The 11248-nt window shown below is 30.6% G+C and overlaps 1 protein-coding gene across 1 annotated transcript; it reads left to right on the top strand.

Moving 5' to 3' along the window:
* Positions 1 to 5103: 5103 nt before the first annotated feature.
* On the top strand, positions 5104 to 9808 carry LOC145008658 (uncharacterized). The gene is made up of 5 exons (XM_078967255.1): positions 5104 to 6004; positions 6129 to 6237; positions 6450 to 6570; positions 6682 to 7359; positions 7658 to 9808. The coding sequence occupies exons 1-5, from the start codon at positions 5809 to 5811 to the stop codon at positions 9515 to 9517; spliced, it is 2964 nt and encodes a 987-aa protein (XP_078823381.1). The 5' UTR covers positions 5104 to 5808; the 3' UTR covers positions 9518 to 9808.
* Positions 9809 to 11248: the final 1440 nt, after the last annotated feature.

Genomic DNA, 11248 nt, shown 5'->3' with positions numbered 1-11248 from the left:
TATATATATATATATATATATATATATATATTGGTTCAGGTTCATTTGAAACCATTCTAATTTTGTGAGACCGTGAGACCAAATCTAAAAATAATTTTAAAATGCAAAATAAATGAAAAAATCCAAAAATTCTTTTTTTAAATATTATTTTCGGAACTTGAATTAACTAAAAAAAATAAAAAAATAAAATAAAAAAAAATCCCGTTTTTTTTTTTTTTTTTGAAAAATATGTGAAATATTCTAAATAAAATATTACACTGACATATTCTAAAAAATAATTTTAAAATGCAAAATAAATGGAAAAATCTAAAATTCTTTTTTTAAATATTATTTTCGGAACTTGAATTAACTAAAAAAAAAATAAAAAAAATTCTATTTTTTTTTTAAAAATACGTGAAATATTCTAAATAGAATATTACACTGTACATATTCTAAAAATAATTTTAAAATGAAAAATAAATGGAAAAATCAAAAAATTCTTTTTTTAAATATTATTTTCGGAACTTGAATTAACTAAAAAAAATTTTAAAAATTAAAAAAAAAATTAAAAAAATGCGTCTCACGGTCTCACAAAATTAGGCCGTCTCACATGATCCTAACCCTATATATATATATATATATATATATATATATATATATATATATATATATATATATATATATATATATAGAGAGAGAGAGAGAGAGAGAGAGAGGTAAGTTCAATTGAGAAAATAAAAAAGGTTGAGAATGGGGGAATCATTCTCAGCCAATCATTTAATTAGCATATTAGCATAAAATACACGGTGGCAAATTTGTAAATATGATATATTAACCTTCAATCACAGATATCATTTCTTCTGGATCGTTTATCTATTCTTCATCATCACCATCTGTTATTCATTCATCTCGATTGTTCCTCTGTGTTCTTCATCAACATCATACAACATCATATGTTGTTCATCAACATCATATGTTCTACTACTTGTTCACTATCAAACTCACATGTTCTTCATAAAAAAGACATCAACACTTCATAAAAACATCAATTTTTCATAAAAAATCTTCGTTTATTCATCAAAATGTTGTGATTCATCATTAAGAACATTTATTTGTACTACTAAGTGTAACTCGTGATTCAATATTGTCTAGTTTCATTGACATCAAGCAAAATCGTTAAAATAATCCATATTTATCGATGTCACATCATTTAGTGATCACAAATCATCGAAACTTCATCAAAGGAACGTCCGCCAATATCAAACAACAGGTAGCAATCGAAAGTTCATCAACATAACCATATATTTGAAGATTTTCTTAAAAATCGTTTTTCAAGTTTGAAAAACTTCGTTTTTTATACATTTTTTTCACAATTTTTTATATAAACTTATTGATTATTAATCGATTTTGATAGGATTTGATTTGTTTTGTAATTATTGGCTTCAATTATGAATTTTTTATACCATAGTTATATAAGTTAATTTATTTGCACGCCAACTGTTCGATGAAATGCATAAACTAAATATATCACGTAATATTCACAAGTGAATATGTCTTTATACGAGAATCAATGTATATCTTTTAAAAACACAGAGCAAGTATGTAATTGATATGTGAATAATATATAAAAAAATATATTCACATGCGAATACATGTAATATTCACAAATGAATACAGGTAATATTCATAAATGAATACAGGTAATACGTCATTTTAAGGTCCTAAGTAAGTTTGTAATTCATATGTGAATAACATATAAGAATTATATCCGCATATAAACATATGTAATATTCACAAATGAATAAAATTGTCAATAAAATCGAGGACTATAAAATATATAAAATTAAAGATAAAAAACATATTTGATAAGAATATATATATTTATTCACATACAACTAATCTTTTTAGGTTAATAAAATAATTATATAAGCATATATATTTTTATTAATGTTATATTCATTTGTGAATAAATGATAACTTTTTTTCAGAAAATTATAAAAATAGAAAAATGTCATTTTGAGGCCCTAAACAGCCTCGAATGGCCGAAAAACACCATACGTCACGGCGATGCTGTGAGTTTTGTAAATCGCACCATTTTACATCAAATATGTGAATTTCATCCAATTCCGAGACTAAACTTCATTGCGGCAAATTGTTTTGATGATGTCACTAAATTTTCATTCCTACTAGTGATGACATCATCATTATTCATATATGAATAAAGTTTAGAAATCATGACGACATATTTACTGATGATGTTACTAACTTTAATCCTACTAGTAAAAACATCGTTATTGTAATCTTTTATTTTATTTATGTGAATAAACTATACATGTTGATTTATTTATTTTGTGAATACAACCTTTATATATAAAAATAAATAATACACTATAAGAATTGGTTTGTGCATAGTTTTTTTGTATAATGTAACAATATTATTTTACATGTAAAATCAACATTATACTAAGACAAACAACATTGTATTGGTTAATGAATATCATTTGCATTTGAATTTAATACGATCAAAATGAAGAATATATTAAATTGTATAACATTTACACGTGAATATAAAAATATATTGTCTTCGTCAATGATATCTTCTCAATTACGTCAACCAATCATCAACCACCGAGATATGAACCAACCATTGATTGAAATATTATTCTTTTATTGAGTTATAACGATGCTTGAAAAACATGTGAATACACATAAAAAATGTTAAAAATATACTTTTAGTTCATAATAATAGCGATTTATCACATTCTAATTATCACATGGTAAATTCACATATGAATGTATAATCATATGTGAATATTATATGATATATGTTATTTATATTTTATATTTACATGTGACATTACATGGTATATTCACAAATAAATATTGCATAGTATATTCACATATGAATATTATATAGTAGATTCATATGTGAATATTATATGGTATATTTACTTGTGAATATTACACATTCTAGTCACATCTAAATATTGCATGATATATATTCATTCATGAATATTACACAATATATTCATATATGAATAATATATAATATATACACTTGTGAATATGATACAGGATATTCATATTTAAATATTAAACGATGCATTTACTTATGAATATTACATAATATTTTCACTTGTAGGTATTAGATGCTATATTCACTTATAAATATTAGATGATATATTCATATGTGAATATTACACACTTTATTCACATATGAATATTACACAGGATATTAACATATGCATATTACAAGATATATTCACAAATATATATAATTTTTATATGTTATTCACATATGAATAACATATAAAATTGTATATTTTTTTTTTGTGTTTTAATAATCATATATTGATTAAGGTGCGAAAACATATTCATACGTGAATATAACGTGGTCATTTAGTTTATGTATTTCATCAAACAGTTGGAGTGCATACAAGTAAACTTTCTTAAAAATGCTAAAAACATGATATTTTGACTATTTAAAACTTACAAAATAGTAGATTGATAGAGAATTATATGAAATTTTTCAAAAAAAAAAAAATGATTTGATGTTTTTCTAACCTTAATTTCGAAGTTTTGTTTGATGATCGATGTTGAATGAATGATATGAAGTGAAACTGCTGTTGATTATCGATGATATTGATTTAATGACACCAGGAGTAAAATTAATCGTAGATGTTGAAGATATTCTTGTATTCAAGCATAGTTGAAGGTTGGATTGAAAGAACCAAAAACGATTTTTTTTATCTACTGTTGAATGATGTTGATGAACGTGTTTTTGACGAAGATGGATGATTGATTAATACTAGATGATGTTGATCGATGATTTAATTGAAGAAATCTGGATGATCGTTGAATGTTGGAGAAGAAATTTAGATGATGAACGAACGAGTATAATGAATCTAAATTGTTATCAAATTATCCACAGTTACATATCTGTGATTGAACGATATCATATCATATTTACAAGTTTGCCACCGTATATTTTAAGTTAAGATGCTAATTAAATGATTGGTTGAGAATGATTCCCCCATTCTCAACCTTTTTTTTTTCTTAATTGAACCCTCTCTCTCTCTCTCTCTCTCTCTCTCTATATATATATATATATATATATATATATATATATATATATATATATATATATATATATATATATATATATATATATATATATATATATATATATAGGGTTAGGTTCATGTGAGACGGCCTAATTTTGTGAGACCGTGAGACGTATATTTTTATTTATTTTAATTTTTTTTAGTTAATTCAAGTTCCGAAAATAATATTTAAAAAAAGAATTTTTTGATTTTTCCATTTATTTTGCATTTTAAAATTATTTTTAAAATATGTACAGTGTAATATTCTATTTAGAATACTTCACGTACTTTAAAAAAAAAAGAATTTTGTTTTTATTTTTTTTAGTTAATTCAAGTTCCGAAAATAATTTTAAAAAAAAAGAATTTTTAGATTTTTCCATTTATTTTGCATTTTAAAATTATATTTTAGAATATGTGAGTGTAATATTCTATTTAGAATATTTCACATATTTTTCAAAAAAAAAACGAGATTTTTTCTTATTTTTTTAGTTAATTCAAGTTCCGAAAATAATATTTAAAAAAGAATTTTTAGATTTTTTTTCATTTATTTTGCATTTTAAAATTATTTTTAGATTTGGTCTCACAGTTTCACAAAATTATAATGGTCTCAAATGAACCTGAACCTATATATATATATATATATATATATATATATATATATATATATATATATATATATATATATATATATATATATATATAATTCGTCAAATAAAAAACATTTAAGGAATCCATATGCCATTTCTTAAAGTACATATGATTTTATACGTAAATGATAAATCGTATTAATTTTAACACGTACTGAACCAAAAATTAAAGATTAGAACGGTCAATGTGAAAATTTCTTTCGAAAATAAATATTTATGGTTAACAAACAAATAATAGTTTAACTAAAAAAAAAAAAAAAAATACCATAACTTTAATTTATATCGCTTTCTAAATTGCATGAACGTATTATTGATTTGTTTATGATATATTTGTACAAAAGTTGGTTACAAGGTAATATGATTATTTTATTGAAAAAAAAATTAAAAAAAAGTATGAACAGCAAACATGCTGAACTGGGACAGAGAATTACAGAAAGAAAGAAAGAAGCAAAGCAACAGCTGCACTTGTGCTACCTTCATCACCTCCACTTTCTCTCTCTCTCTCTCTCACCGTTTCTCCATCAACACTCCACCTCTCTTCACGTGACTCCCCATCCTTCTTCCCTTTTTCTTAGGGTTTTCTCAACTGCAATTTTGATTACATTCCACCTGCAGATTTCCTTGATCCGCCCAAATCCCAAGCAGATCCGACAAATTGATTCCTTTCCAAACTTTTATTGCACTACAACTTGCCTCTGATTTCGTGATTACGTCCAATCAGGTTGGTTTACTGGTTGTCGTTCTATCGAATTTGACTTCTGTACGGGTAAGTCAACAGGTTGGCGTACATGAATAGAAGAGAATATTAACTTGTGGTTAGGTTCGAATTTGACAACAATTTGGGCATACTTTATGCTTTAACTATTAGTGGATCTAGTGATTTCGAAATATTCTTAGCTGGTGAGGTTTCTGATGCTTACACGGTTGATATATATTTAATTGGAGCGTTTTCATCGGAAATAAGCTGATTTCTGAGGCTTTATCGCATCAAATTAGAAGTTGGAGTTGAATTGATGGTGTTTTACGGGAATGGGATTGAATTGGGGAATAATGGTCGTTGAAAGAGTTAGGTAGCCAAAATGCCTGCTTCACCAGCAATGAGATTTTCTCCAGGGAGGGAATCAAGGGCTGATAATCACAAGAGAGGTCGTAGTCTTGAGAACGGAGTAGTTTTCAAAGAGAGAGATGATGATCTTGCTTTATTCAATGAGGTGCAATGTAGAGAACAAGACAATTTCTTGCTTCAGTCTAATGATGATTTTGAAGATACTTTCGGTAATTTCTTTAGCTTTTCTTCATGCGGATATTCAAAACAACGTACTTTTATATAGGAGTTAGATATTTGTTACTTATTGCGGCTCATACATTCTTCTTTCTTTGTCTAATTGCATTTTTGCAGTGACCAAGTTGCGCGATTTTTCTGATCACAAGCTTGGAATAAACATTGCTGCTAGAGGAGAAAGTAGTGACTTCCTCAATACAGAAGAGGAAAAGAACGATTATGAATGGTTTGTATTCATTTGCTTCTTATCTTTAACTACATACAAACTTTTGCATCAGATCATTTGTTTTGGTGTTTATGTAAACTTTTGCATAATCAAGAGTAAACACAGTTACTTATCTTTTCCAAATACACCTCTTTCTATCTTAACTCCATGTCCTTTATCATCTCAAGTTAATCACTCCTCACTTTATACTAATTTCTTTTATGCTAATGAAGGTTAATAACTCCACCTGATACCCCTCTGTTTTCCTCATTGGATGATGAGACACCTCAAGTTATTCTTCCACAGAGGGGAAGGCCACGTGCTCAACCCATCTCACTCTCAAGATCATCCACAGTAAGTCTTATATATATCCCAAGCTAATCACTATTCATTAACACACACTAATGTGTTCAAACATATTCATCATAACCCTTAATCCATGTGTGTAATCTAATTTAACTACAGATGGAAAAGCATCAAAGAAGTAGTAGAAGTAGTCCAAGCCCAAATCGCCTAACCCCATCTCCAACATCTAGTAGTATCACATTTCAGCCTCCCACCAGATCAAACAGACCATCTTCCCCATCAAGTAAACCTTCAACACCACCTCCAGCTTCACGAAGATTAAGCACAGGATCCAGTTCCACTACTACCAAGGGTATTTCGGGTATTTCACATGTGAAGACAACAAGAGGAAACTCAGCTTCACCCAAGATAAGGGCATGGCAGGCGAACATTCCTGGTTTTTCCACAGAAGCACCTCCAAATCTGAGGACATCTTTGGCTGATAGACCAGCATCATATGTACGTGGGTCCTCACCAGCTTCTAGAAGCAGTAGACAATCGATGTCACCTACTCCTTCTAGAAGCATCAGTTCATCTCATAGTCATGATAGAGATAGATTTAGCCCAAGGAGTAAAGGGTCAATTGCGTCTTCTGCTGATGATGATGTTGAAATTGAATCTCTTCCATCTGTTATTGTTGTTGATGGCTCACAAAGGTTGAATTCAAGGAAACTCAGTGGATTTCAGAATAATAGTAATAATAATAATAATAAAGCTTCTTTTTCTCAAAAGACAAACAGAACAGTTTCTTCTATCTCTGCTCCTAAAAGATCATTTGACATGGCACTTCGACAAATGGTAATTTTTTCTTAGATGTTAATTCATTCCCCTTTTCTTTAAAATTTATTTATCATTGGCATATATAAAATCCTGTATGGATAAAGTGGCTGAATGGTAATGATAAGTGATGAATAGATAAGGTCTGTTTCTTTTCTAGAATGAATAAGTTGTCTGAATGAGATTAAATGACCATTTTACCCATACATTTCACGAATCAAGTTTTACAATATTGATGAATCAAGTAAAAACGAAACATCCATGTATCATTTTATGTTTTTATAATGAATTTGCTGAATGTTTTAATGTTGTTGTGTAGGATAATAAAAGAATTCCTCAAAATATGTTCAGACCACTACTCACCAGTGTCCCTAGTTCAACATTTTATGCTGGAAAATCAACTCCTGTTTGGAATTCTTCTGTGACAACTAGTAGCAATGCAAGTTCTGATCTACCCACAACTTATGCACATGAAATTCAAGAAACTCAACTAAATGATGATGAAGCAACAAGTGGATCATGTGTAAAGTTGCAAGATTCTTCTTCTTCTTTTGTATCTATATTTGAAAAAACCGATTCTTTGAATGAAGATATGGGAAATGAAATTGAAGCCCATGAAATTTCACCAACTCCTCAGTTTGGTGATTTGAAAGATTGTGACACTGAAACTTGTGTAGTTTTAGATGATGATTTTAAAGACACAGAAGTTGAAACCCTAAAGGATATGTTACTTTGTTCTAGATGTGGTTGTAGATACTCTGATGATTTCATACAATCAGAAAAAGAAATCAAACTTTGTGAAAATTGCCAAAATTCGTATCCATCATTGAAGCCTCAAGCAGAAGAAGTCAGCATGTCAGATGAAGATCATGAATCATTCAACACAATGAAGCCTCAAATGAATCCAGTTCTTGAAGTTGAAGTTGAATCCCTAGAATCGACTCCATTTGAACAACATGAAGATGTAGTAGCTAAAGAAGCAACAGAAGTCAACCATGAAGTCATAAGTCAACCAAGTTATAGTGATGCTGTTGACTTTTCAGATTCAAAGGTTGAAGACTCTTTAGTCTTGAAAAAGTCAAACAGCATGAAGGGCATTGTTGTCAGAAGTGGGAACTTTTCAGCTAGTAGTATCTCTTTAGATGATCTTTCATATGTGAGATACTATAGTACAAATACAAACAGCATGAGAAGCTCTTTGGGACGTGGGAGTTTATCTGCTTCATCTTCCTTTGACTTTGGTCAAACTACAAATACACATACAGACACTCGTTTAAATCGTAACAAAAAACAGCATCAACGAAGTTTGTCATCTTTTTCTGGAAGCTCTAGTCATGCTTTTCATCCTTCAAGCGTTGGAACAAGCACTCTCGATTCATTCGAGGTATCCAGTGTTCATGTAGTGAAAGATGTTGCTGACGTGGCATCCATAACATGTCCTCAAGAAACCACCCAATGTGAAAATGACACGTGGACTGAAAACGAAGATGTGGATAATCAAACAGGTCATGAATGTTCAAATGTTGAAGAGAGTGAGGAAGAGGAAGATAAAGGTGTAAGTGTTTGTGTTGCAGAAGTTGAAGTTGAATTGAGTGTGATTTCAGAAGGAGAAATTGATCAAAGTTGTGCTTCTCCTCATGTTTCACAATGTAATGCTTCAGCCATGGATGATGACAACAGAGAATTGGAATCGGAATCGGAATCGGAATCGGAATCGGAACCGGAACCGGAATCGGAATCGTTGGTGTTAATCGAAGATGAAGGAAAAACGAAAGGAAGAAGGCTAACACTAGAAGAAGCAACAGAGACAATACTCTTTTGTAGCTCAATAGTTCATAACATAGCCTATGAAGCTGCAACTTTAGCCATTCAGAAACAACATTCAGAATCAGATGCTTCTCAAACTGAAGACAACAATACTTCATCTTCAGGGCAACTTATTCCAGCCATAGGAAAACCTACAAAAGAGATTCAAACGAAAAAAACAAAAAAAACATCATCAAAGTCTCAGAAAAACAGAAACAAAAAGGTGACAACTACAAAACCTCCTAACAACATCAACAACACAAATACGGATGAGGAAAGTGATTTGGTAAAACCGCGTATTGTTTATCCTAATAATAAAGAGAATAGGAGACCTCCAAAACTAGAATCTAAATGCAATTGTAGTATTATGTGAGAGAAAGTGTTTTGATTTTTTGGGTTCTTCTACTTGGTTTGACTTTGGTTGATTGTGTAAGTATTTTTGTAAAGAAAGTTAATTAGTAGGTTAGATTTGGTTTGTATTTTTATTTTTTATTTTTTTATTAGTGATTTGGGTTTGGTATTTATATGTTATAGAGGAGAGGAGAATGATGACCTAAGTGTTGTTTATTTGATTGTGGTACTAGTGCTGCTATGCAATTGTTGATTGACTTTTGAATATGTAACTTGAGAGGTTGATAGTATAAAACAAGTTCTTTTGTGTTTCTTCTTGTTGACTCTCATAATCTTTGATCTTTCTCTAGGTTCTTCAATGTTTGTTGATTATCGACTAGAGATGATGAAATGGAGTTTGGATTGGTAACATATTGGTTTATCGATACGACGTGGCATTTGGGCGAGTTTATCTGCATCACAAATAAGTTGGGAGTTATATTTTATCGTTAATTATGATTACTATTTCCTTAATGGTTATCTTTTTATTCTGGTATGCTATTATTTTGGTAGGTAGAGTTCGAAAGATTTGGACCTTGCGAAATCTTTTTATGGTCATGAATAATTAATTTGAGTATTTGATTCTTGGAGACCTCCCCTCTTGAACTACAAGGTTTGGTGGCACCTAGCCTACGCGTTCGTCGTTCGAGGCTAGTTCTTATCAAATTGGTATAAGAGCAATACGATTATGGGGTAATCGTACTTTCTACGACTGGCATTGTTCATGTGTTGCTATTCACAACAAGAAGGCTAACAAAAAGATTGAGAGTTTGGAAGTTGAGTTCACCAGTTCACCAAATCCAGGGAGGAAACAGAAGACAAGCATAAGAGATTTCCCGACAAATTGAAGACATCCTGATCAACAACTTGTCCACCAAGACAGATAACTTGGTGTTGGGGTGTGAAGTCTTGATCAAAGATGTTATTAGAGAGCAAAGGTGCTCTTGTTGAGCAAATGTTCTCCCTTGGAGAGAAAATGCTCCCTTGGTAAGAGAATGCTTTGTTTGGCAAAATGATGCTAAGTACTTGAAGTGTTCGAGAAAGTCTAAAACATTTAGAGAATGCTTTGGAGGCATCTAAAAGCGTTGTTGGGAATCAAAAAGCATTACTATGAAAGATAAAGCTTTGTTAGGCATCTGAGAACACCGTCAAGAATTCAAAAGTGTTGGCATGAATCAAAAAACCTACCAGGGATCAGAAAGCGTTGTTGGGATCAGAAAGCGTTGCTAGGAGAAAGCGTTGTCAGGAATCAGAAAAGCACTGCTAAGAAGGAGAAAGCGTTGTTAGGAATCAAAAAGTGTTGCCAGGAAGAAGAAAGCGCTTCGAGGCATTAGAAGCACTGCCAGGAATCAAAAAGCGCTGTCAGGCATCCGAAAGCGTTGAGCACTTTGAGTTGGAGAATATGTTGGGCACTTGATGAATGTGTTGGGGTGGTTCCAGAATGCGATGTTATTGGATTGCTCAAGGAGAATGCACTCCTATGATGTACCGGGGCAAGCATGATATGCTCCTATGTGCATGGCAGGTCACCATGCACATCCTTCAATACTGAAGGTACTAGAAGCAGCAGAATGGCGTCTTGTGATTGGTTGGCAATTAGGGCATCCCCTTCATGGGCTAATTATGGATGGGCATGACCCATCATAATTTGGGTTTTCCATGCTTGACTATAAATAGACACACATCTCCATCAACATTCTTATAAGAAAATTCA

This window comes from Lactuca saligna, chromosome 8 (genome assembly GCF_052625555.1).
Source record: "Lactuca saligna cultivar CGN05327 chromosome 8, ASM5262555v1, whole genome shotgun sequence".
In the NCBI taxonomy this organism is placed as follows: domain Eukaryota; kingdom Viridiplantae; phylum Streptophyta; class Magnoliopsida; order Asterales; family Asteraceae; genus Lactuca; species Lactuca saligna.
Note: the sequence above shows the minus strand (reverse complement) of the source record. Positions and strands in the feature narration are given on the sequence as shown.

What these genes read in the sequence shown, in the direction of transcription:
- LOC145008658 (XM_078967255.1), top strand. Translation starts at nt 5,809, where the DNA reads ATGCCTGCTTCACCAGCAATGAGATTTTCTCCAGGGAGGGAATCAAGG. An exon ending in TGATTTTGAAGATACTTTCG is followed by an intron (nt 6,005 to 6,128) that starts GTAATTTCTTTA and finishes GCATTTTTGCAG; the next exon opens with TGACCAAGTTGCGCGATTTT. An exon ending in GAAAAGAACGATTATGAATG is followed by an intron (nt 6,238 to 6,449) that starts GTTTGTATTCAT and finishes ATGCTAATGAAG; the next exon opens with GTTAATAACTCCACCTGATA.